Below are 27,595 nucleotides of genomic sequence, written 5' to 3'. Positions count from 1 at the left end.
TGCCAGGCACTATCTTCAGGATGGTTTATTTATAAAGAAAAGCTACCCTCTAGTTCATGGATGATTTAGTTTACTAAAGCAGTTAAAATTCACTGAATCCAGTGTAGAGCCAGAGGAGCAGGACATCAAAGTAACTCTAAATCAACTTTGTGGTGATTGTATTGAATAAATTTTGAGTGGCATCTGCTATTTTGTAATGCTTCATTTGCTGGGCAACCATTCTGATTTTTCAGTGTCTGATTTTTCAGTTGTGCTAAATATCTACAACTTTAAAGACATTTTTAGATACCAGCTATCTCCTGATAATAAGCCAAAGTTTTTGACCAGCCACTTAAAATTTAGATGTGAAAATGCATAGATCTTTTTCTTAATTGAAGAACATCCCCATGTCCATCTGTAGAACTGGAGTAAGAATGTTTAGCTGCTTTTCTGAAACCTGGTGGTATCTAAAAATGTTTGTGATAAAAGAACCAAGTACTACTTATATCAATATAGCACTCACTTTTGAAAGCTGGACTCACAGATGCAATATGAACACTATTTTTGTTGGTTTATAATATGCATTTTTCTTCACCTAATTGGAATAACGTAAGGCAATATGGAGCTTTACAAGTATATTCTAAATTATTGTACTCCCAAGATAGCCTTGACCAATAATTAAAATCCCTTTGGATCTAAACTTTAATATGCCCTCTGTGATTACGTCTGACAAAATCCAAAATTACCAAATCACCAAGTGAATTGAGATTTTTCAGTTATTTAGTATGCAGTAGTGTAATGAACATGATGTACCTGCCCAGTTATTCTTTAAGGGAGAGGAGCTCATTTCAAATAGATAACCATCTTTGACTTCTCTTCTGATTCATCACTGACCTGAACTCCATTTGAACCTTGTTAGACACAAAACAAGCAGGATTCCTGGCCTGAGCTATAAAATATAATTAAGCCCTTTTGAAATGATGTGTAAAAGAACATAGCTTTACCCCTACTATAACTACTACCACCACCACAACCAATAAAGTTAAATCAACCACTGCCTGTAATGGATTAAAATAATAAATGTTCCTGGATTTTAGTGTTTGAAGTACTTGAAGAAAACAGGCTCCCAGCAGCCAGTACCGCTGAATGCATGGGGACATTTATTAGTGATGAATTCAAGGGTTTGGCCTGGTTAAGATCATTACTTTCTGTTTACTGTGTGTTACACATCTCATGTTTTTACAGAGCCCATATGTGTCCCAATGTAATGCTGAAAAACTCTTTCACTAAAGAATAGCTAATTGGTAACATGTAAGTATTGTTCTCATGGGGAGGAGGAACCATCATAAGATTCAGCTCGGTACTAATGAGAAATCCAGTGCGGTCAGTGGATTGTTAACTAAATCTCTCCTGGAAAGTAGTTCTTGAAATTGTTCTTTACTATGCTTCACCATTTGTTTGCTACTGCTGTTTCCAGACTTGAGTAAATTGGCTGGCTCTTAAATTAACTGCAGTACTTCCCCTGTAATTATTTTCACAGCTTTGTTACCCTTTCTTCTCAGAAGATGGTTTGTCAAGCATATTTGTCAACAGAGCATTGTAACTGTAGTATAACTACTCAGTATGTGATGTATCTACAGTTTTCTTAAGAGGAAAGAATTTTGTAGATAGTTGTACCAATATATTAGCTATAACAGCATATTTGTATTTTAATAGCTGTCTTAATGTCAATGACAATCTGAAAGTAGCTACTGAAGTTACAAATGTGAAGAGTGAATGTTCAGAACCAAATACCACAGACTCACTTTAGTAGAAGGTAGTAAGGAAAACCACTTGCTAATTGATCTTTAGCAAGAAGATTGTATCTCTGCCACCCAGGCAGGGAGGACGCATGGGGGAGCCTGGAGTTCTTCCTTCAGAGGGCACCAGGATCCCTTGGGTGGAAATACATTCCACAGGCTGCTGCTGGCAGTGAGACCACATCACTCACATGCCTCTGAACCAGCGTGGCTGGGTCTGTGCTCTGGGACACACTCTTGCTGCTGAGCTGCCCCAAACTCAGAAAAGCAATTTTCTTCATAGTGCTATTGTTTGTAGCAAAGCTACTGGCTTTTCAAAAGAGAGCCAAGTGCCAGTTCAGTGCCATTTGCTACCTTTGTTAAAATACATGTGTTTTCATTTTCTTAATTCTTTTGTCCCCTGTTGAAGTTTGCCAATTAAAATCATGCTCTGTGTCGCATTAGGTGACAGTGCAATGAACCAAACAGCATTTGCAGCTAAGGAAGAGCAAATGCACAGGGAATAATAGAAGGATATTTCTACTCATTTTGGAGTTGATTCAAATGTCAACACTGAAATGTTTTTGAAAACAGAAAGTCCATGGTTTATGTCAAAACATTGTCTTTCCCTTTGTTAACCAGGAAGAACAAACAGAGCTTTTTTTTAATACCTGTATTGCTTAAACCCTAAGTGATTGTTACTGTAAGGCAGGGATTGTTTTTATATATTTGCTGCATCTATTAAAATGGGCCAGCTCTTTCTTGTTCTATTCACACAAAAGGATTTATGCACACACAGCAGTTTGACAAGGATGAAGCCTCCTATTATTGACAAATGCTAATGCAACTCTACTATAATTATATATAAACCCTAATCTAAGTATGTGTAAAACTGTATTAGGGTACTCAGATTCTGTGAGATGTCTTTCTAAATCTTAGCATAAATCAAGTATGTACTGACTAAAAAAGATGTTAGAATATCAAAGTAAATGTCTTTAGGTAAAATTTTTTCACTGTTCTTTTGTAATGATCTCCGCCTTTAATTTTGGGGCAAAGTTATTTTTGGAATGTGACAAGCTAGCTATTTTTAAACCCTCCTACATTGATTCTAACCATATGAAATACCTGGATATTCCTTTTGAGCATATGTCATCAGAAAGGTAATCCTTGCAATAGCACACAGAAGCCTGGTCTAAGTTCTCTTTTGCTCCAATAGTGTGGATGTGTTTTGTAGTGCTATTGTGTTTCTGGCTGGAGTCTGACAGGGGAGGGCTGGCAGCATTTTTTAAATGCTGTCCAAAGCAAGTGCTTCATATTTATTAGTCTCTTGGAGGAGTATTTTAAAAGTCATGAAACTATTTGTTCCTAAAAGTAAATTATTGCACGTACTGAAAAGTGCATTGGTGTTCATGAGCCATAATCCAAACAGCACAAGTTGACTTCTACATGTCACAGCAATCATTTATGAAGATATATTGCTTCTTTATGCTGCCATCTCAAATTCACTTCAAATGGAGACTTTGATTTAATCTATTGAAACTGAAGGCTGACTTCCACAATAGGGGTTTGTGAGAGATGCATTGAAGAACTGACTGAAAATAGTGTGTGGGATGGCAAAAACAAGGGAAAATTATTATGCATCTTTACTTTTCTGAGGTGATTTCTTTAGTCATGGGAAAGCACTTCACAGACTGAACGTGTACTTTTGGGATTTCCATAGAAATAGTACCTTACTGGAACTTCTCTCAGATGCAGAGATCTCTTTACTTACTACTGCTTTTTAAGGTTTATGCATACTCGTTCTTCATTTCTTTTCTTTAAGCTTCCTCAAAACATCACTACATGCAAGTTTGTCTAAATGGTCTCTGCATTGCAGTTTTTCTAACAGTGAACAGTGGTTTTTTTTATACTGAATCAGCTCATCCCTGAAAGGACAAGTAGGTACAACTGCTAGAAGGAACAAGGGTGTGATTTTTGTCTATACAAGAGCACTCTGGGTCACAGCAAGAAAAATAAAAATGTCTTCCTGAGTTCCTGAACTTTTCCTGGTATTTGTAGGACACAATCCATGGATGTGTCTTGTAATATTTCATGTATTGAAAACTAACCAACACTTCCTTATTCTTAATTGTTTCTTCATTTCTCATTGTTTGCTTAGCATTTGAGAAAGGCACTGCTGATTTTGAACCAGCAGTATTATGTGCTGAATGCTCAGTTCTGTTTCTAAGCTGTGGGATATTGTGTTTTCTTTGTACTTTGTGGAGCTGACATGACAACACAAAGAGACAGCAAAGCATAATCCTTCCAAGTGTAATCCCAGTGAAAGAAAACATAAATAAAACCACTTGTATTCTGGCATTCCTTTTCCCCTTCTGTTGTTTCTGCAACTTGGCACATATTCCAATAAAACTATAGGAAGAAATTTCTCTATATTGAAGAATTGTGCAATAGTTACCAAGAATTTCTTCTCTTTAAAATCAAAATTCCATATAGAATATGAAAAGAAAAAAAAAAAGATTTTCCAAGTATTGTAGTGCCTCTTAAAATAACTAACTATAGCAGGGTGTTGGGGTGTGTTGATGCTACTTTTGTTGATTATCACTGAAATTCAGTGTCAAAAACCACCTTGAACAGATCTGTCCCATAGGCCTGTAACCCATGAGAGCAGATGCAGGATTTCAGGAGCCAGCCTAAATAAAAACCCCAAAGCTGGAACTCCTTTTGCAGTTGGTTACCACAGTCCTGTTGATTGGCATGGGGCAATGGTTGGTTTGAGCCCTTGATCATTGTTACTAAACTCCAGCTGCTCAAGGGACTAATGGTTTAAGTTTGTGGTGCCTACTCAGGTTGGACACAATTCAATGCCAATGTTACTGTGGGCATTGTTGGACCACCTTCCTAGTGTTTGCTGGTTTTTAAAAAAATATGCAATGTATTTCCTTCCATTAAAAAAACAGTGCTCAGTATTATGAAACTGTAAGCCCCAGGATGCAGACAGACTTCTTCCTTGGATGCTAGGAGAGATTCATAGAAGAAGTTTTATTGCATGGATTCAAAACAGTGAGTTGTGTTTTGGGGGGATTTTTCTACCAGCAAAGTTATAAAAATATAAAATGAAACTTTACCTTGAAACACCTGTGTGTAAGCCTTAGGTGTCTTTTTAATCTTTTGCCTTTTGTAAATGTCTAGTTTCATTAGAAAAATAAGCTGTGTGCATTATAAAGTAGGGTGGCATCCAACATTCTGGGTGTTGAGTCCAAGTATTAGCACCAAAGGAGATAAAAGTTAAGCCAACCTCAGATGTAGTACTTTCCATGTAAATATACCAAAGAAATAGAGATATCAGGCATGGTTTATTTTATTAAGCAGTGATTTGCAGTAAGTTAAATTCGCAAGAGCTGGGATATTTCTAGATGATGTTTCTATCCTCAAAATGTTTGTCTTTAATGAGAGTATGTAAGTTCTGTCATAAATGTAATCTGCCATTATCATTTTAAGGTTCTGTGAAGCTGTGTAAAGTTCAAAAGGTTATGATATGAAAACTTTAAACTCTTTTTCTCAGGAAATGTGCATTATGTAGTTTGAGATAAGCATTTGTTTTGAATTATTTGAATTCAAACAGTACCCTTCTTCTGCTAAGTACTCCTAAGTCTAGCAAGGTGCTGTGTTATAGTAATTAATCTGGACAAAAGCAGAAAGAACTGTTCAAAATCTCTATTTCCTATCAGTTTGAAATATGATCAAGTGAAGCAGCTGTAATTGTTCTTAATAGACTTTTTCGAAAAAAAAATTCATAGTTTAATGAAAAATGTCTCTTCTTATAAACCTTAAAATACTCAGAAGGCAAAAAGTCATGTTTTGGCAAATGGTTCTTTGTAAGGAATATGGATGAGACATACCTGCTCTGTTACAGCAACATGGTATAAAGCCTGGTCGATAGTGTGGGAAGAGCAAGCTAAGTGAAAAAAAAACAGGAAATTAAAAAAAATTACAGATCTCATTGCCCAGCTGTGAAGTTCTTCCTTGGAGACCAGAGTGATTGTCCACACAAGTATTTCCATGAAAGTCAGTGGGACTACTTGTGTGAGTAATGGCTTGGGATCCCCAGGCTCATGGTAAAGTGAATTCAGGAAATAAGCACAAAAATGTTGGGAGAATAACTGCCAGTGGGATTAAATTTCTCTTTTTCCTTTTAGGAATCCATGGATCATCTTTAGTCCTTGACATAAAAGATTTCTTACTTAAAACAAGTCTCAAAGAAAGAGCGAAATCTCTGATTGGCCCTTTTTGCTGCTCTGTTAATGTGGAAGCCAAGTGGTGTAAGCACAGTGGTGATCCTGGCCCAGAGCAATCTGTTCCAAAAATCTACATTGATTTGAGAGGAGGACTGCTGCAGGTCTGTATAAGATGCTTATGGTTGTGCTGTTGAGCTGGACTGGTTTTGGATGATTAAGTTTTCAAAAATAAATTTCATTAAAGCCTTTGCATCCTACAAATAGTTGTTAGGTTGGGGAGTTTTGCATGTTTGATTTGGGTGGTTTTTGTCTTATCTTATAAAATAAGTATCTACTCTTTCATGTAAACTATTGATTGAAAAATTGTGTACTGTGTTTTCGATTTATTTTTTTTTAAATACTGCTTAAACCCTGTATTTTAGCTGTATGTGTGTGTTCCTTAAAACTACTGGATCAAATTACTAACACTTAATATCTAGGGTCATGTTCTGATGGGTGTGTGTTTGTCTGTCCATGATCTACGTGTCTGTAATGCCTAGAGGAAGCCCTAAGAAGTACATATCCTTTCCTTTTAAACTTACACGAATTTCTCAGGGGAGTAATTGCAAACTGTTGTTTGTAACAATTAATACTCGGTTTTCCGTGCTATCCTCTCCTTTTTGGAAGTGCCCACAACTTGAAATCAGTCCAGGAAGCTTGGGAGTTCTTGAAATGAAAAATAGATTCTGTGGGGCTTAAACAAGTGGGCTTTAAGATATGTCTTGTTTTAATTATTTTTATTATAGTATCTATACATACCAAATGTTTTAAAATAAATACATAAATCAAGTATATAAAACACTAAAAGGAAATTTTGACATTTAATTGTGTAAGTAAGTTTTTTCCCAGAACTGGCATTAGAAGGTCTTAGAACAACAGCACTGGAAATAGGGTTAATCAGATAATACAAATTTAGAAAAAAAATGTATCTTAATGAATAAATAAAGTCTTTACTCCTTTTTTTATTTGTTTTTCACAGGTACTTGGCTGACTACCTGTATGTGTTGGAAATAAAAAGCTTATTTTTTTCCAAAATGTTGGGGTTTGACAAGTACCAAAAAAGAATCTATAAATCTCAGGAAGCCATTTATTATTAGAGTATAATTAGGGACAATTAGCTTTTACAGAAGATCATTAAGTGTTTGGTCTGGCAGAATAGATTTGAAAATGCTGACAAAATCATTAGCAGTTCTGTTTCAAATTAATTTATTTATGGCTAATGATTTTACCAGCTCTAAACATGACCTCACCTATCACTGTCACTTTGTATTGCATCAGAACCTTGAGAGCTTATGTAAAATCAGGGCCTCATCTCTGAATATTGTAGTTGGAGTTCCATGCCCTGGAGTTCCCTGCTGCTTACAAATGAATAAAAGTGTGAGATGGAGAAAAATGTTCATCCCTCCTCTGTCAGTGGGGAACTGGGGCCTCTGGGATTGGCTTAGGGGGACCAAGCTCCTTTGAGGTGGTGCTGGAGCAGGTGTGGGACCCCGAGACCAGAGGTTCTCCAGAAAGCACAGTGGAGATGCATTAAATTCAGGGGATACCTGCCTAGGCTGGGAATCTTTAGCTCAGGACTGGCTGTGGCTGTGTTTCAAGAGGGGCTTGGTTTATTCTGTGGGCTTACTTCTAGATGCAGAGCAAGAAAAAAATCTGCCTTCTTGCAACTACATTCCTTTTAGGCATTTTTTGACTTTTTTTCACATTTGAAAATTTATATTCCCCCATTGAAAAATTTGCACTACTCTTTATGTGCATACCTGACTTGTGTGCTTCACTCACACCCTTCCCATGACTTTTAAGTTACAGTCTGGGCATTTTGGTTTCATCCCACACTGGTACCATATCTAATTTCTGTATTGCTAGTTGCTTCTTTGTCTTCTCTGGTGCTTCAAGGCCTGCTTCTGCAAATGAAGTCTAAAGTAGTTGTTCCCATTAATATAATTCTGTCAAACAGGAGCTTGATTTGCAAAAAGCAGCAAAGCTTGTCCAAGCTGGCAGAAAGAAATGCCTTCTTGTCTTTTATTTTGCTACAAAGCGTGCAAATCTTCTGGACTTTGCATGCCCAATTTTATTAGATATTTTTCTGTATTTCTGTTTTAAACTTCAGAAAACTTTGAACTTTTAAACCTCACTTGGAGGACTTACAGAACACCCAATTCATATGCTTAAATTTTGTGCTTAAGATGATCTTTCATATGTCTTCTGTGTCACATTCTTAGCTGTGTCACTTAGTTTTAAATGTATTCCAGAATTCCAGTTCTGGAGCAATCTCTTTGAAGAGTTTAAACTTTGTATCTTTAAGGGTTTTTTGTCATGTCTTAAACTGAGAAACCTGTGACCAGTGCTAGCATTATGTACAGTTCTTGAATATAACATTTAAGATCTGTGGTCTTCCAGGCAACCTCACTGTGCATTGTTAAATGGTAGGAATTAATGTTTTCCTTCAGATAATGAAAAGAACACATTTGACAAAGAGTTTTGTAAGGATATTTTGTTGCTTCTGTCCTTTATTTTAAAATTAAGAATGCTTGCAAGCAATTAAGGTGTAAGTAGAGTAGACTCAAAGCCATGTAAAGTTCCTGTTGTTTTTGGGGAGGTGTTTTTCCCTTCAAAAATGGCTGAATATTTGTATGTAATTTTTTCATCTTTTCTCTCTCTCTCTTTCTCTCTCCTTTTTTTTCTTTTTAAAGGTTTTCTGGGGTCAAGAGCATTTGAACTGTTTAGTTCTTCTCCAGGAGCTTCTGTGGCAGTACCTGACTAAAAAGGGCAGTGTAGAGACGTTGATACCTGAACGTCCACACCCAACGTGTTTTTCTGCAGAAAGGAATCAAGCCTCAAAACCTGAGCATTCCTCAGATGATCTGAGAACAGGACTCTTCCAGTATATACAAGATGCAGGTAAGAAGGATATAATTTTGGCTCTCTTTTTTTTTTCCTTTTTTTTCTAGGTTATAAAGTAAAAATAGTAGTAACCTATTAGACATTACTTGCCTCTTACAATAAATAACTATATTTTTTGGAAAAGCAGTTGAAAAGACATCTGCTAGAATTTTTAAAAAATACTTTAAAAGACTTTTTTGATTTCTTTCCATTAAGCTGTAATGTTTTAAAAGTCAGGGAAATTGCTTTTTTATTTTCTCTCCTTTTGATCCCGAGGGATTTCTTTTTAATCACTTTGGTTTCATAAACCAGCATGTTTCTTTCTAGAAATTGCATAACAGATTATAGCTTTCTTTCATTTGACAGAAGCACAAAAGCTGCCCAATGCCTATGAAGTTGTGTTTTACAATGAAACTGAGGATAGTCCAGGAATGATGCTGTGGAGATATCCAGAACCCAGAGTGCTCACTCTTGTAAAAATTAACCCTGTTCCTTTTAATACCACTGAAGACCCAGATATTAGCACTGCTGACCTTGGAGATGTTCTTCAGGTGGGTAACGAGTTTTCTACTTTCAGTAAAAAATGGAAATGTTACTGCTGTAAAGTGAAAGTTTTCAAACTCAGATTTATTAAAAAGGAGCACAAAACAAATGTCAGGAGCTCTATAAAACCAATATGGGTACATTGCACAGCTTGAGCATATCTTTAGTTTCAAAACTACTTGTATAAACATTTTACCCACTTACCTCTGCAGTTTTTATGTTGCATAATAAGCTATAGCCAAGTTTATCAGGTTTAGTTTGTGAGCATACAGTTTTTATTCTTTCTTTTTATGGTTTCATCCATCAGTCTTTGCATAAAGGCTTCATTTGGTTTGAAACATATGAGGAAAGACCTGGTCTGAAATTTCCAGGTTCTAGTGGAATCATTGAAGTAAAAGCTCCAATCTGGCTGTTCTCTCCTATTTCTGTGATGGCAGATGGCTGCACTGCTCCTAGTAAGATCCACAGGGTAGGGGGAAAGGGTCTGGTTTCTCTCATTTTACCTTGAGAGGGTTGAAGTGGATGGTGTGGTTTGACTGTGTGAGAGCATGGAACTTGTCTTTGAAGGAAGGCTGAGTGCTGCAGTCTCCATGCCCCAAAAATAGACCATACCTCAAAATTACACTGATCCTTAATGTGCTGGAATTTTTGCTTTCTAATGTATGCAATTGGGTCATTACATTTTCTCCTGTCTAGTGTAATTCTTTTTAAATTCACTTATTCCTTGCATACATATTTTGATTTTAGCTCAATTTTAATTCTGGTAATCTCTGTTTCCCTTTTGTACTACAAATTGGACCTGTCATTTTTTTCAATTTCAATCTGGTTGTTAATCAGAATAGTGTTGTGAGTCAAGGGAAATAAATATTTCCCAGTTCTTCCTATTTGTCCAGAACTGTTGAATTATATTTCATTATTGCTGTGATGTTAAAAATTGCTTTTAAAATTGAATTATTCACCAATATGCTTTGAGTTATGAATAAGTAGGATAATCTTCCTCAGATAAATGGTATAATGTTATTACCGTGCACATACTGTTGGTGAGATCATGTAAGTGTCCTGCCAATTTCTTTGCCCTCAAGACAGCCAAATGTCAGCTCCTTTCAGTTACATGAAAAGTAGAATTAAATGGAAAAAAATCAGCTCCACTTGGCATGAGGTTTGAATCAAAGATCAAAATTGTGTTATTGTAGGCTGTCTTGATGACCTATTAGGTTGCTATGAAAGCCAGGATTTCGCCTCCTTCAGGCTGGTATTTTTGGAGCACAGCACACCAAGGTTTTGGTTTAATTACATTACACTCCCATTATAGATAACAGACATCATGAAAACCATTATGTATGTGCTTGTGGAACGATATGACCCTGTCCAAGGGGAATACCAGCTCTTCTTCAAGTGGGCATGCACAGCTGGACTTTCAGTAGCACACAGGTTCTGCTTTGTGCTTCCATACAATGGTGCAGAGAAGAGAAGATCCAGCTCACCATCGTTGCCTCAGAGAGTGAGAAGCACCCAACTACCAAGGGTCAGGTCCTGTCAGCCTCTTCTGACATTCATGTAATTCTTCAGATTTCTACCACCAGAGAAAATATAAAGATACCAGCCAAATTAGAGGACATCTAGTCAAAAATTCTGCTTTGGGCCCATGATGTGCAGAAATGCCTACAAGAGGATCCACGCTTTGGTTGAAGGCCATTAATTATAGTAGAAATTGTTGCCTGGCTCGAGGTGGTGATTTATTACATTTTCCAGAAATGGCCATACACCTGATGAACAGCCATTTTAAACATGGGCAGTGTGCATTTTTCATTAATCTTAACAGAGTTATGTGAGTGGAATAAGTAATGCAGAGAAAAATTTTAATTTCTTCAAGTAAATTGCATTTACTAAATACTCATATCAAACTTCAGATTATAATTGAAGTTAATCATGAGGCCTTTTATGAGCTCCACTTTTTCCCTGTGTGAATACATGTTAATGTACTGGGAATTTAGTGCATATGGAAAATTCATTAAATACAAAGAGAAAAAAGATAAAGCAGTATTTATTTTATTCCATTCTTGAAATGAAACATTAGAGAAACATCTGCAAGCCAAAGACTTTAGCTTTTTTGGAAAAAAGGATCTAAATTAAAAAACAATAATGATACTAAGCTATATTAAAATATACTTTAAAAACTTTCCCAGGATTGTGGATATGTTCAAATGCAAGGAGGACCCATAATGTCCCCAGCTGTTTTACCAGTCTCCCTTAATCCTCTCCTTCACAAAGATACAGTCAAAGGTGCCCTTCTGTAGTTTGTCTTGAATTTTGGGGGATTTTTTTTCTTGAAGTTTTCCAGTTGCATGTTCTTTCTTTCTGAGTTAGTTGCTATGACATTTCATCTAGCTTTCTGTCTTTGTTAAACTTTTAGCATAACGTTTTAATCATGGGTAGGTTTTAGAACTCTGTGTTTTTATAGCTATTATTCAAATTCCTGGAACTTGCAAAAGCTTCACCATAAAGAGAATTTTTCTAAATATTGAAAGTGCGTGTTATCTGGTACAGCCAAAGGATAGAGAACAGCTTCAGATCATAAGAGTTGATATGAACTATATTGTTTCTGTTGAACCTTGCCTTGCTCCTATTTCTGAATTGTCCCAAGAGCTGTTTTCTTGTGCTTTACCTTGTGTTTTTGCAAAGGGAAGCGGTTTCGGTGGTCAAGTTTGTAATGCTTTGTTTTTACAGTCCAAACATTGTTGCTTTTATTTGTGGGGGGGAACAGGAAGAACTGATGTCTCTGCCATGGCATACCACATGGCATTTCTTTAGCAGTTTGAAATAGAGCTTGGATCTAATAGTTTGAAGGAAGTGAGAATCCTAGATCTGATTGCAAGAAATTGCAGCAGGATTATATTTCTTTGAGGAGGTGGAAAGTATCGGAATTTGTTCTTTTCCCTGTTTAACAGACATGGCAAACATTATATAATCTTTAAGTCCTTTTTGTCCCATTTTCACATGTTGTAAATGTCCTTCGGCTCTGTGTGATTTACCATTCTTTCAGATAATTAGTCTGTGAGGAAACACCTTTCAAAGGTGAATAGTGGTATTGATGTGAGGATCATATGACCACCTCAGGACTAGAGGGAAGTCCAAACTTAGAAAATTTTCACAAAATTTTTTCAAAAGGCAAAAAGAAAGATAAAGTAGCAAATCCATTATTTTTAAAATATTGATGATTGATATATATAGATAAGTTAAAAAAAAGGGATACTCTCTGAGACTTTTTCCGTTATAACAGATGAAACTTAAATAATTCAACTGGACAGCTGGTAAGAGGAAGTCTTGTGGTTAAAGATGAGCAACTTCAAAAGCCAATTTTATTCTGTGCTTAAAGAAAGACATGTATGTCTTTTGTTCATGAACCAGAGAGAAATAACCTACTGATCTTGCTCCAAAAATTTAGTTACTGCTACATTTAGGTCCCAGATAATTTCTGTAACAAAAGCTGTGCAGGTGTTTATAAATTTGTCTCAGTGAGTATTCACATGTGAAGACTTAAGGCATGCCACAGTTTCCCAGTTTAACATTAAACTATATTCTGTAAGGCAACCAGCTCATCATTACAGGGCAAAGGTCTTCTAATTGCTCTGTGATGGCCTTGTGGTGTGGCACCACTTGAAGTTGGAATCTGTGGGCAGTGATGATTCTCATTCGTGTGTGAAACACATGAAATGTGTTTCACCCAGAACTTTGAAGCATGGTAATAGCCTTCAAGCAGATTTTGGTTTAGAATGTATGTTGAAATGTCTCCTGCAGAGATATCAGAATTGTAGAAGATACATGAGCATCTTTAGGAACAAGAATGGGCTGGACAGTCTCAATTTCAGAGTAAGGGTTTCATAGTGTCGCTCTTAATCTCCTAAATGATGAGGGCATTGGCTTGATATGGCTACTAGGACAGTTGAAAGAGAATTATGGCAATTTCCTCCATTCTGGTTGTTCTGGTTGCCTTGGAAGTACGGCATTGGGATGAAAGGAGTAAGAGTAATTTCTGATTTCAGACAATAGTTTATTATTATGCAGATAATTCCACTGTCTCAGAACATAAAGAATAATTGAAGAATTTATTCTACATCATAACAAAGACCTGTATTCCAGAGCTGTTGTGTGATACTAAACTCAACTGTGCTTTTACAGTTCCTTGGATCTGTCAGGTCCATATCTGAGAAAGGACAAGTCATCTTCATTTCTGTGATATTTTTAAAATTCAAAAGATGGAAAGCAGGAAAAAAAAGGAGAGAAAAATCTGTTACTGATTCAGTAGTGACTTTCACATTGTGCAGATACAATATGAAGCTAGCTACATTTAGATATTTAACCTCAAGGAAAGTTCTGTTGAATATTTGTGCTGTGGGGCTTAGAACTGTACTTGCACTGTGTGTCTAGTTTCCCCAAAGTCTTCCTGTGTCTTCCTGCAGTCTTAAGAATCTCAGATTTATGTTTATCTTTGCCTGTGATGTTGTTATACTTTTCTGATGTAATCTGGCTTTTATTTTTATATCATTTATCTTTACCAAGAACAAGGTTGACAGGTTTAGGTTGGCAGGGGAGAGTAAAGATTGGGTGGGGCTCACCAAGGTAGGAAAACAGTTCATATGCCATCAGGGAAATACTCTGCTTTTCTGTACAGGCAGGTGAACAGGACACACAAAATATCTCCTGTACAGCTGGAGGCCTGTTTTTATCTAGTGAACCTTTTACAGAGATTCTCATTTATTTTCATTCCATTGTAGAGTTATCTTTCCATTGAGGGATGTTGCTGGCACTGCCCCATATCTCAAATAAAGCTATGTATTGTCACAAGAGCATTTACCCAAGTGGCATGAATTTAAAAGCAGGAGAAAAACAGATTTATCTAATCAAAGTAATCATACACTGTGTAGTGTTCCAAATTCTGAGTTATCTGATTTAGTTAAGATGCATCACTAACACAGACTTAAAATTCTTTCTCCTGGATTGTCATCCAGTGGGAGATGCAAGCTGTTAAACAAAAGAAAGATAAACTACAACATTTGCTCATTTCTCCAGATGAAGTTAAAATAAAATATCTGCTGAACTATAACCCTGACAGGTTTTAGTATTTGGGGATGTTTCCCTTGTGTACCTGCCAGGACTCCTATTGCACGCACGTGTAGTCAGCATTATAACAGCTGATGAAACCATGAATGCGTGCTGAGGTCTCCTTTTTTGGCCTTTCTTCTTTATGTAGTGTCCTAAGATACAGAGCACAGGTTAAAAAAGTGGTGATTAAATTAACCAAATCTCAAAGTCTACTGAAGAATATTTTAGGGCAGTGAGTATAGTTCTGAGGTTGCAAGGGCTTAACTGGGATTTAATAAGGAAAAACTACATTAAAAAAAACCACTGTGGTAAAATTCACACAGAGCATTTCCAAAGGTGGTGAAATCTTTTTTAGGAGAACATAAACTATTTCCAACTTCAAAGGGCAGGGATTCAAAAAATTGTCTGTTACATTGCCTTACATGCATGTGCTATTTAAATAAAGCATTTGCAAACTTGCTAGTCTGGAATCTGATTTTTTCAACACTGTCATCCAATAAATAGTCATATTCTAACACCTTGTGGCTGTTTAAACAGTGGCTTAAGGAAGCATGAGCTTAAGAATGACTGACATTGGACCTACTGTAAGTCATTATTCCAGGAAGGATTTGACATGACAGTCAACAGGAAAAGAATTATGATCAATGTCAAAGACATTAATTTTTCCTTTTAACAGAGAATACCTCATTTTTGGCTGACTCTGCTTCCCTTTTAGTTTTCATTCCCTGTTGGGGCTAAAATAGTCAGCTGGGCATTTGAGAGTCTGGGAAAAGTGCTTTCTGGGAAACCACAAATTTTTGATTTATTTCTTATATTCCCAAAGCAACAACTATTTTGGAAATCCAGATGATTTGTGCATGACAGGTTAGTGATTTAAGTTCACGGTGTTACAAGATAATAAGCTGTGAAGTTCAGCCATGCTTCTTGATAAACCTGTTGGCTTGCAAGTTACTGAATCTACTGCCACACAGTTCAGTACTGTTGTCAAATAATGGCACTTTTTAGATGGATGAAGAAATAATTTGTCTGGCTGTTGTGAATTGCTCAGAAGGCAAATTTGGTGTTTTGTCTGCTTTTTAAAGCTTACATTTCTTGTTAATTCTACCTTTGGATGTTATTCAAAATTACTGTATTAGTCATACTACTACTATATAAAGATTCTATACCAATTTTTTATTATTTCTCTACTTTGCGAAGAGTTGTAAGAAACTTGAAAAGAAGCAATTATTATTGAACATACCTGATCATAAACTAGAAGTGTAACAAGTGCCATTTATTCTAATGTAAGTAACCTCTTTCTCAGCAGTAGATGCAGTGTTTCTGTTTGTGCATGAGTACAGAAATGGGTGCTGGTCATCACATAAACAGCTGGTCTGTGTAAGAGGCCTGTAGGTTTGTTGTAGCTTGAGCCACTTAAACTTCAGATGATCTGCAGGCAAGCAAATTTTCTGATCTGAGTTTTGCACCTTTTCCAAAGTTCAGACTCTGTCTATTAATTATAAGTATTGTCTTCATTTTCTTGCAAGGAAGGAAATAGGGACTAAAGAAGTTGGAGTCTTAAGCAGATGTTGAAACAGAGCCTGTTCTCTTAGGGAATTCCAGCTTTAAATATTATTTGTGAACTTCCTTGCCTGAGAATAGGATTATCTCAGACTTTACTATTTTGTTACTGCTTTGTGTGTGTATAATCTTAATTATTTTGCTGTGTGATCTTAGTGTTCCCTGCATCAAGATGAGACTGTATCGTTTGTCCTAGAGTTTCCCTGTGCAGTCTGCAGGGAGTTAAGCGTAACTTGTTGGGAATGTTAATGGAAGTTGTGCATAATTTGCCTGTGCATCACAGTGAAATTTACCCTTAGGGGTTACTGAGCCAGTGAAAACTCTACCGAGTGCCAGAGGACTGACGAAACCATCAGATTATCCTAATGACAGATTTACACTCTGCCTGTGTTCTGTACTCTTCCGATTTTGTGACTCTGATTTATGAAACTCTGCAAACCCAAGTCCTTCCGGCTGTACAGTGACTTTGTGGTGCTTCTCATAGGAGTCAGGCTTTGCTGTGGTGAGAATGTGTGGTGAAAATAGCTCATATACTGAAAATTATAAGATACATCTTGTGTTAATAGACTGCTAACTTCAATGGTCAGAGGTGACTACCTTTCAACATCATATGCTTTATTATTAATAAATGCTGAAGCCTAGAAAATTAAAAACCTTAAATGAAATGTGGAAGATACTTCCTGTATCAAAAGAGACAATAAAGGGTGTTGAAAGAAGTAGGTGAATCCCTAATGTAAGATCTCCAATCTGTATACTTTTGTTTCTCAATGCCTGAAACAATACATTAAGAGCTAATAAATTAAAGAAATGTTGTTACTTTTGCTGTTCCAAAGACAAGTGATCATCACATAAACTCAGTCTCAAGGTGAATGACAATTAGTATAAAATTTTGACACTTAGCAGTACATGATTTTCCTGTTTAAAGTTCTGCAGAAATCACAGTTACAGCCCAGCACTGTTCTGTGCTTTCTTTAAAAAAAAGCTGTTAGTGTGTTCAGAATAATTTTTCCATAATGAAAAAAGCCAGTATCTGTGACAGATTACATTACTCCACACACCTGCATTTGCTCTGAACCTGCTAGCCTGATAAATTGATAAGTTAGTCATATGTTGTTTTAAAAAGGCAAAGAATGTAGTTCCTAATAAAAGAATGCTACATATTTCTTCTAAAAGGTTAAAAAGCATTTCTCAGGGCTCTTAAATTACCATATTCTGATACCAGGGGAAAATAAAACCTGGGCTTAGAGTCGTGTTTGTACTTAGAGGGCTTTCCGGACAGGAAGGCAATCTTGATGCAATTCAGTAAGCCACAATACCAGTGGGGCATCACAGGTGAAAAAATTGCAGCTGTACCCCTCACCACAATGTATTACAACTGTACAGTGGAATATTTCCTGTACAGAAATAGGGCTTGGTTAACTTTGTTTCCCAAGAGTAGATCACATTAAAATGTTATAAAATCATGATTTCCTGCATTTGAATACTTGTGGTTTCTCAACTGGTTCCAATATTACAAAAGGTTTTTTTATAGCTTCTATTAGTTGAAGATGTATAGAAGCTTTTTTCCAAAGTCAGCTAAAAGGAAGTTATGTATTTTTAAAGAACAACTTTTCTCAGAAGACAGGAGTTTTCTTTCACATCTTTTCATTACAACTCTATTTGATATTTATTTTATAAACTGCAGGACAGATGTAAATTTAAATAAAATGAAATAAATATACTAATAGGACTATTAGTATATATGTTTAATGGAGTTGAAAGAGCCATAGTATATATTATTACTCAGATAGCAAAATAGTAGTTATTTTCATTAGTCAGCCAAAGACCTCAATATAGATAAAGGAAAAAGTTAAATTAAGCAGATGTTGCATATTAAACTTTAGAGTGAGTATTTGTAATTTAAATGTCCTAACTTTAGGACCAAATTTATTTTTTAAAAAATTTGAAGAAGCAAAACAATTCTGAGAAGAAATTATATGACATAATTTTGAAAAACATCTCCAGCTGGGGTATCTGATTATTCCAGTGTTGAAAATTGAGAGTGTACCATAGTGGAATATATTTTATTGCCTGAAATATATAGGTATGTAACATTCAAACTGCTGTCAAAATACAGAAAGCTGTAATGAAAATACAAAGGAGGCTGAGGTGGGTGGGACAGCAAATACTTTGTACGAGTAAATAATTTTAATCCTAGTACTACTGCTAATCCTGAAACTACTTATATGAGGCTATATTTTTACCTCACTGTAAGTCATCTCTCTTTTTTTGGTGGTTTGGTTGTTCGGTTTTTTCCTTCATGAAATGGGGATATTGGTGGTCTGTAGCTGTGCCAGGAAAGTCTGTTTTCTACAGAGATACGATACAATCTTAGTTCTGAGGAAGGTTAAAAAATATTATCTAACAGGCAAGTGGTTTGTAGCATGATTTCACACTGTCAATCACACAAGATACACAGGAATGTGGATGTTGAAGTATCCTACATTTGCCTAAAATGTAGGTGTTCCACTGGTCAGATTGAATTGTGTATGTTGTGTGAACCAGGCATATTGCAGCATTCTATTTAATATTATTTTTCTTTTGAGCATATTTTCTACATATTATATTATTTTTCTGCAGAGTTCTTTTGCTAGTTTTATATAAATAATACTTCAAAATCAAATTTAAAAGTAATGTTTCTGGTAGGTATTGCCAAGACTTTTTTCCTTATAAAAATCTGCATAAAACTTTTTATTTCCTGCTACTGCAACTTCTGTTCACCTAATGAGAGAATTATATTTTTAAGACAGTTGGCCCTAAACCAGTAAAATATCTTAATAAAAGAATAGCTTTATTACAGAGCAATCAGTTTATTCATGCTCGGGAAGCTGAAGTAAAAATTGGAGTCTGGTTGGTGTCTGACTCAGAGTTCTAGTTTGTGTTGTGTTCTGCCTCATTCACTGAGGTGGCCCTGCTTGGAGAAGATAAAACACACACACACACTTCCTGTCTTCTGGGTGCATTTTTTTGTGCAGTAGTTGTTTCTGGACCAAGAATAGCTGAATTTCCAAGAGGAAGCGCCCACGATCTGAGGGACTGAGATTCAAGAAATGAATGTATCTTCTGTAAAAGCTTCTTTTCTAGCAAATACATCAATCAAAAGGAAGCATCACTGAAAGAAACATTAGGCACCCAGCTGTTAATATCTATCTTTCTTTCTCAACTGGACAAGATCTGTTTTCCAGCCTGAGATATTTAGCATGTATTTAGTTTTAAAGTTCACATTTTTATACTGAGTTTTAAAATCATATGCTTCAGTAGTTAATACTGAAGGCATAATACTTTTATACAGCCTTCATTCAACAACCTCAAAGTAGGCTGATGGCTGTAGCTTTTTCCTACAGACAAAAAGATGTTTATGAAAAAGATGGGATTAGTTAAGAAATGTAGATATTTTAATTATTTCTCTCCTAGCTGGAAATTATATCCATGTCTGAGACCTTTTAGCATTCTGACAAAATGTATATTGAAAAACAGGTATGATCATTTATGGTGTCATGGCAGGTTGGCAAAGTGCACTGATGCTGGCTCTCTGCTCAGCTGTAGAAATGTACCTGTAGACAGATAAGTGGTGTGCACCCAGCACTTTTCAAGTCCAAATTAGCCAAGAACCCCAAAGCTGGGAGGATAACATCAGGTCACAGGAAAGTATAGAAGCATGTCATCATATTGAAATTCTTTGAAAAGCACTTAGGGGTCAACACTCATCTCTCTATCAAGTCTTAATATTACACAAAACCACTAGTGGGGAAAAGAAGTATCTGTAAAACACAATTAACAACACAGCAGTAACAGGCTGTGTAGCATTTCTTGACCCCCTAGTTTCCAAGTAGGAAATTAAATTATTCTGGTACTGGTAATGTGTGACACAATCTATGATGAATAAGAACAAACACAATGACATTGTTGTGCTTTAGTGGGACTACTTCATGTTGGTTACTAACATGATACTGTCTTGCTGATAGGTTAACAAGTGTGGAGGAAATTACTTGAAGTATGCAGGGTTTTAAGAGGATTTTCAGGTTTGTCATTGTTTGGCCTTTTTTGGAGGGGAGTGATGTGTGTGTTGGAGGCTTCAGCTCTGCTCAAATCAGAGATGTTTTTCATATGTGTTAATGTAATATACATGAAAATTTTTGTCTTAAAATAGAGTGAAACGAGATTCAGAGAAAACAGGAATCTGCTCTCTTCTACCTAAAAAGATTTTTGCTCCAAGGCAATTAGTTCTGAACAGTTGTTTGTGTCATGTACTTTGCCAAGACACCATTTTCCTTCTTCTTCCAAACACTGCCATGCCATTTTCAGATCTCCAGTGTCTACATTTCACAGCAGTAAAGAGAAAAAGGAGCAGCCTTCGGTTTCTCTGCTTAGAGTTTGGACTGTTTCATACAGCGTTTCATTTCTGCTTCTAACCTCTGTTGTTAAACAGAGATGCTGCTGAAAAATAAAGCATTTGACGGTGGTTTTCCTCCCTATTGCCATAGTCATCCTTCTAAATAAGTGTGTTTGCCACAGTGTGGGCTTTTCTAGCAAAACAGAACTTGGAGATTCTTGGTTAATCTGAGCTCATGGTTAAATAATACTTTCATGCACATTTAAGTGACAGGTGAATACAATCATTGCAATTAAAACTGTCTTTGAGAGCTATGGAAGAGGACAAAAAGCTGCAGAGAAGTGTCTGCTGGAGAACTAAGCTTGTTGTTTAGCAAAAAAATTAAATTTGCTTTGTTTGTGTTTGCTTTTATAGAGGCAGCCCTAGTGGTCACATTTTCTAAGAGGTAACAGTTATATGAATTATAGCTTAGGTTTTGTTCAAATATTTTGAGGTAAAACCATACTTAATTCGACATGCAGGGAATTTTTTTGTTGCAGCTAGTTCACTTATTCCCACTGCTAATGACTCAGTTCTGGCATTATAACCCCTTTCCAGGCTTTCACAACTATTATTTTTGGCAGCTGATACTGCCCAGAGCTACCATCTTTCCTTAAACTTATCCAGATCAGGCATTAGTAATAAAGCCCCTAGAAAAAATAGAGCTAGATATGTAGAAATCAAAGATTCTAAGTCAATTAAGTCTTTTGCAAGCTTCAAACTAGAAAGCTTACAGTTTGTGTAGTTCCAAAGCATGAGCTGTATTTTGTATAGGAAATCACATAATGTATGTCCTTGATTTCTTATCTCCAATGTGCAGATGACACTTTGAAACAAATTGTCTCTTGCTCTGGTAGATGTCTCGACGTATTATAACATAGTTAGAAAAAATTGTAAACAAAATAATGAGGAAAAATCATTTCTACTTGCTGACCAGCCTGCATTAACTGTTCAGTGATGTTTTTCCTGGCTACTCATACTGCTGAGTTCAGCAATCATTCCTATGCCTTTCCAGATTTCTCATAATTCACTTTAGAAGTTGTCCTGCACTACACAGGATCACAGGATGGGTACAGTGGAAGGGTCTGCAGTGGATCCTCTGGTCAGACCTCTCTATTCCCTATCCCAGAGCACATGGCACAGGATTGCTTCCAGGTGGTTCTTGAATATCTCCAGGGGGACTCTACAATCTCTCTGAGTCATCCACACAATAAAGTTCTTCCTCAGATGAAACTTCCACTGTGTTGTTAGTTTATACCACAAACCACAACCTGAACATGAGTTACAAAGTTATTACTTCTTTGTGGCATAATTGTTTTCATCGTTATACTTTGCCATCTCTTCCTCAAGAGGAGTTTCAATACATCTACTACCTAATGAATGGATGGAAATACTGAAGTACCTTTTTTTTTTTAATATAGACAGGATGTGTAAAATCCAGTTTAGGTTTTTTCAAGTTTTGCTGTGCCTTTGTTTTGAATCTTTATTTTTAATTCTCTATATTATTTTCATCTATCCTTATTGATAGCTTTATGGTTTTTGTATTGTAGTGTCACTTAAAAAATTATCTAACTGTACTCTTGAACTTGTTCTTCCTGCTCATTAATCTAGTGGGAATAGAATTCATCACCCTGCTTAGCCTCTTTTAAAACACCCATGACTTTCTATTCTAATGCAATTTTGTGAGATTCTCATTAAGGAAAGAGTTTTGTTTTGAGATGTAATCTAAGAGAAATAAATATCCTACATATGATAGCTTTGTGAGACTTTCACTGCACACATATTACTCACTAACATTGATAAGAAAAGGTAGTTCAGATTTTGATAGACATTAGGAAGCACAAGACCAAACCAAGTATTCAAATATATTTAATCAGGTTCCTAAAAGAATGCCAAGTTATTTTAAGGACAGAGATTTAAAAGTATGCAGAAATAAATATGGGTGTATGTAAAGTATCTGCAACCATGAAAGGCTGCAGCCTTTTGTCAAAAATGAAACACATCCTTTTATAATTATGTAATTCCAAGACTTCATGCTATAGGAAGTATGCCAAGCATTACAATATTTAACTAAACTGAAATGTTTTATCACCGGTGGAGATTGTGAAGGTTTAAAAAGAGAAGTATGTGAGTGTGAATGGCTCCACAATGTAGTATAAAAGACAGCAGATGATGGAAGAGGCTCTTTGTGTGTTCCTAGTTAACATAGGGAAGTTCTTGGGGTGTATCCAATGTATCCATAATTGGAGGGTAGGAACATTGCTATGGTAGTGTAGCAGCCTTGAGTGTTTGTCCATAGACGTTAAACACTCAAATAATTTAACACTGAGAAGTTCTGAAAACATAACTAAAAGTCTAGTGGCACTGAGAGCAGAAATAATCACTATAGTGTGACTTTGAAATATGGACATAAACTTCATGTGGTATTTCTTATTGCTGCTGTTGTGCACAGCACTATTGTACAGCTAGGAACAGAGAACCAAGAAAGATGTTTTCTGGCTCATCAAGCCCAGCCTTCTCCCACTGGGGCAGTGCTTGTTATTTTCTCCATCTAATTAACAAATCAAGCTTTTCAAAGTAGCTCTCATGAGCACCAAGGCTCTCCTTGCACATCCCCATCTTTTCTCTGTACAGTTTCTAGTCTTACACTTTATTCATCGGGCAACTCAATTTTGGCACAAAATTTCTATAAAGCTTTCTTCTATTAAATGTTTCTCTCCTGAGGTGTCTGGGTGGCACAATTATGTTCCTGTTGTTTAATTTCATTTAGTCTTCAACTCTCCACAGCAAGAGTTAATACAGTTTTAAAATGAAGAATTGGAAACGTGACGTACTTCAGATGAGTCCCCACTGATGTCCTATACAAATCAAATAATATTTGCCCCTCACTTTTGGAAATATGTCACTTGATGTCTCCCAAGATGGTATTTGCTTTTTCCAGGCTTCATCATACTGCCTCACACTTTTCCAGCCAACATTTACAGATCTTCACCTTTTCCAATTGAATATGCAGCTTATAAACAAATGTGTTATTATCTTTACACATATGACATGTGGGTTTTGATGTTAAATCAATCCCTTTTTCTCACATTCTAGTTTCAAAATTAAATCAGCTCTCCTGATTGACACTGCAGTGGTACTCTCTTTTATATGCATTACTGGCATTAGAGGTTTACTGACAGTTATCAGATTTTTTTTTTTGTCATACATCTTGAACTAAAAAAATTGTAGAGACTGTGGTTGCTTTTTTCAGTCTTCACATATCATTGTGGTTTGACAGATGTAGTTAAAATCCACCTTTCAGGCTCTGTGGTTCCACATGTTAATTCCTCCAGAATTCTTTGGTGATTATTTATGTTCCTTTGCCCTTCCTAGCTTGAACCATTGAGCTCCCTGAATTTTCCTTCTTAACCTTCATTCCTGTTAATTAATCAGCTTACTGTCATCTCCATCTGCATTATAATCTTTACTGAATAACAAGGAAGAATGCTTACAAAACTTTTTCTAAATTTACTTGCATCTCTGCCATCTTACTTTTTTCCTGGTCATTTATATATGTATGTCTATACACAGGGATAAAACAGGTAATAACACATACATATGCAATTTTTTCTTACTATTTGCTTTATGTCAGCTTGACTTTTAGTAATCTTGAGCATGTACAGCTGCCATACCTGTGGATTTCTGCATCTTAATTCTAAAATCTTCGTAGCTGACTGAATTTGCATTTGTTTTAAATTCATATTTTCATTCACTTTCTTGCTGTTATCAAAAAAAAAAAAGGAAAAAAAGACACCTAGAGTAAACCCTTTAAGATCTATATTTTAATTAAAATTAGTTTTCTATTGCATATAGAAATGTCTATAATAACTTTCTCTCCTATTCAGTGGTACATCCTGAAAAAATCCAAGTGGATTATTTACAGAAATAAATTTAGGGATGTAATTAAGCAGAAGCCACTATGTATTTATTTGGTTTCATTTGCCTTTATTTGTCTAAATAGTCCTTGAAAGAAAAGATCATGTGCTTACAAGTGCTTCATTATTTCACCCAGGGTTTTTAGCAATGTGTTGGCCCACCACAAAGGGTTGTGTTGTCCATTGTAATTTTTTCTGTGTGTCACTGATTATTTTAATAAACTTATATTTTGTTGTGTAATAAAACTACAACAATGAGTTAAAAAAAAATAATTACGACTAGACTGTCTTTGATACTGTGATGTGTAGACATCTGATGGATTTTTTGGCTGCATAATACAAATAATGTTTGGATTAATTGTCTTTGTTATTCATGGTTTCCATGGTTTCCTATGGAACAAGCATCTATTTTTGTACAGAGGGAGAGAAAGTTGGAAGTGTTAGTCTGCAGTGATGCTCTAAAAACATTTTCATTTAAGTCAAGACACCACAAGATCTGAATAATGGTTACAGTTAAGATTTTCTATATGACCATTTACTTTTATTTAGTTTCATTAGTTTTACACTTTTAGCATATAGATTAAACTGCATTATATGTACAATCAAGCACAAAGTAATTATTCCTTCTCCTTTTTATCACAGGTTCCTTGCAGCTTGGAGTACTGGGATGAGCTTCAGAAGTCATTTGTAGCATTCAGGGAATTCAGTCTATCAGAAAGCAAAGTCTGTGAGCTGCAGTTGCCCAGTATCAGCCTTGTGAACGATCAGAAGGAGCTCATAGCCTCTGACCTGTGGAGGATTGTCCTCAACAGCAGCCAGAACGTGGCTGATGACCAAAGGTAATTTTAAAGGAGGAGGGAAAAAGACATCTAATGCTACACTCCTGAGAAATCTGTTTCAAGAGATTTAGAAATTAAGATACTTTTTTTAATATGTGATAAGAGCAGTTAGTCCTGTGCAAGGTTCAGACTGTGGCTCATCTTCACACAAGGGCATGGAGTGTGCCCAAAAAGAGCTTTCCTGTAGGTTCATAGGCAGCCTGGCAGCATCATAACCATTCATTTTTTGAATACAAGGCTTACTGAAAAGTGCAGACAAAAGAAGGCTTAGGTGTAAGCCTTACATCCATCCTGTCATGTAGTCGTAATCAGTCTTCTCCCATGCAATACTTTCACATCACCTTGAGTCTCTCCTCAGTGCAAGTCAACAACTATTTTAAAGGTATTGAACAAAATGTTGTTATTTCAATAGTATTGCATTATTATTCACACAGAGTACTTACTATGCTAAAAGAAAAAAACACTAATCAGTGCTTTTTAAACACTGGGGATCCATTTTTCATTATATTTGCAGCTAGAAACACTGTGCAATGACAGATATTCACTCTGTTTGCATTCATTCCATTTTGGTTAATATGTAGAGTATAAGAAATAAGTTCTGTCCAGAAACAGCAGTGGAATTGCTTTCAAAGACCTGCTTAACATTTTATACTTAGAGCAGAAAACCCAAAATTACTCTCTTGGACCATTGGTATTTGCTGATTCTTGCTGCTTGTTTATAAACCCAAGCTTCAATGAGTATGTAGCATCCATGTATGTGTTGAATGAAGCTGCAGAATTCAGAGAAATCAGAGCATATGAGCATGGCTAACAGAATCAATGAAGAAAATTAAACATCTGGTTTCCATTAATAGTATCAGGTTGGAAATGATTTCTTGATGTTAATTGTGAAAGAATGCATTTTCATCATTGAGAAGTTAAGTGTTTTAGACAAGGTTAATTCCACTGAATGTGGGACCCTGGCAGAATTGCCTTCCTGGTCAGCTTAACACCACAGAAATGTGAACTCGGTGGGAACTGGAAATGATGTAGTGAAATTTAGTAGATTTTTTTTTCATCAAGGCATTTAGCACTGTAGTCATATTTATTGTTTTCTGCTGGAATAGGGTTTGTCACTAGATGCAGTGTTTCATTCAGGGAGCTCTGATAAGCTAATGAGCTGTAATTGTTCAGAAACAACAGGAATTAAACAAGAGCATTTGCAGTTCACTGCACAAGGATAGCAGGAGATGAATGAAGGCAGCAAAAAACATTTACCTCACTACTGAAGCATTTGAAGGTAAATAAACAGAAGAGAAAGAGGGAAGTCAAAGGAAAGTTCCTTGAACTGACACCTACCTGTCCAGAGGCTGCAGAGTCACTAGTCCTGATACTTTTGTTAGTCTGGGGAATTCATAATAGCTTTAAGAACTGTAGCTTATACCTACATGAACTAACAGTAGACTGGAAATTTAAAGATTTGTATAGGTCAGGGTGAGCTCCAGAAGCCAAAAACCTGTGGGATATACAAGGAAACCCTCTGATTTCAGTCAGGAGAGAGAAAAAGTTATATTCCCTGCCTCAGCAGTGTTTTTAATTTGGAGACATGGGTTTGCTCTCATGACACCATACCTGGAGTACTGTGTCCACTTTTTGGGGCCCCAAACTTAAGAAGGATGTGGACCTGCTGGAGTGATTCCAGAGAAGAGCCACAAAGAGGATCAGAGGACTGGAGCATATCTCCTGTGAAAACAGACTGAGAGACTTGGAATTTTTCAGTCTGAGGAAAAGGTGGCTCTGAAGAGACCTTAGAGCAGCATTTCAGAACCGAAAGAAAGCTGGAGACAGATTTTTACAAGGACAGGTAGTGATAAGGGGGGGTGGATTTAATCTGAGAGAGGACAGGTTTAGATGATATATTAGGAAGAAATTCTTCACTGTGAGGGTGGTGAGGCACTGGAATAGGTTGTCCAGAGAAGCTGTGGATGCCTCATCCCTGGAAGTGTTCAAGGCCAGGCTGGGTGGGACTTTGACCATCCTGGTCTAGCATAAGTTGTAACTGCCCTTGGCAGGGGTATTGGAACTATGATCTTTGTGGTTCCTTCCAATCCAACCCTGTCTGTGGTTCTATGATAAAAATTCAAACTGATCTCTCTAACTTCAGACAAAGCTGCACTGCAAACTTTCTTAAGGACAGCTGCAGGAAGGACTGGTGTGGAAGAAATAGTTCTGACCAGTCAGGAGTGATCCTTCTCAGAAAACCTTCATAGGTCAAAACAAGAGCAGCTGTTCCTCAGATATGAGGCTTTGACCTACGGTGTTTGAGGCA

General features: G+C 36.3%; 1 protein-coding gene across 7 annotated transcripts in view; it reads left to right on the top strand.

The window, feature by feature from the left end:
• VPS13B (vacuolar protein sorting 13 homolog B) overlaps positions 1–27,595 on the top strand; it is a 434,621-nt gene that overhangs the window by 346,169 nt on the left and 60,857 nt on the right. For all 7 annotated transcript variants that reach the window (XM_071421508.1, XM_071421509.1, XM_071421507.1 and 4 more), the window contains 4 exons: positions 5,954–6,153; positions 8,725–8,932; positions 9,281–9,465; positions 25,091–25,287. In XM_071421508.1, the coding sequence (XP_071277609.1) occupies positions 5,954–6,153; positions 8,725–8,932; positions 9,281–9,465; positions 25,091–25,287 (790 nt within the window). The remainder of the gene's footprint in view (positions 1–5,953; positions 6,154–8,724; positions 8,933–9,280; positions 9,466–25,090; positions 25,288–27,595) is intronic.

Source organism: Agelaius tricolor, unplaced genomic scaffold, assembly GCF_023055355.1.
Source record: "Agelaius tricolor isolate 1412-34295 unplaced genomic scaffold, bAgeTri1.0.p SCAF_2, whole genome shotgun sequence".
NCBI classification, from domain to species: Eukaryota; Metazoa; Chordata; class Aves; order Passeriformes; family Icteridae; genus Agelaius; species Agelaius tricolor.
Note: the sequence above shows the minus strand (reverse complement) of the source record. Positions and strands in the feature narration are given on the sequence as shown.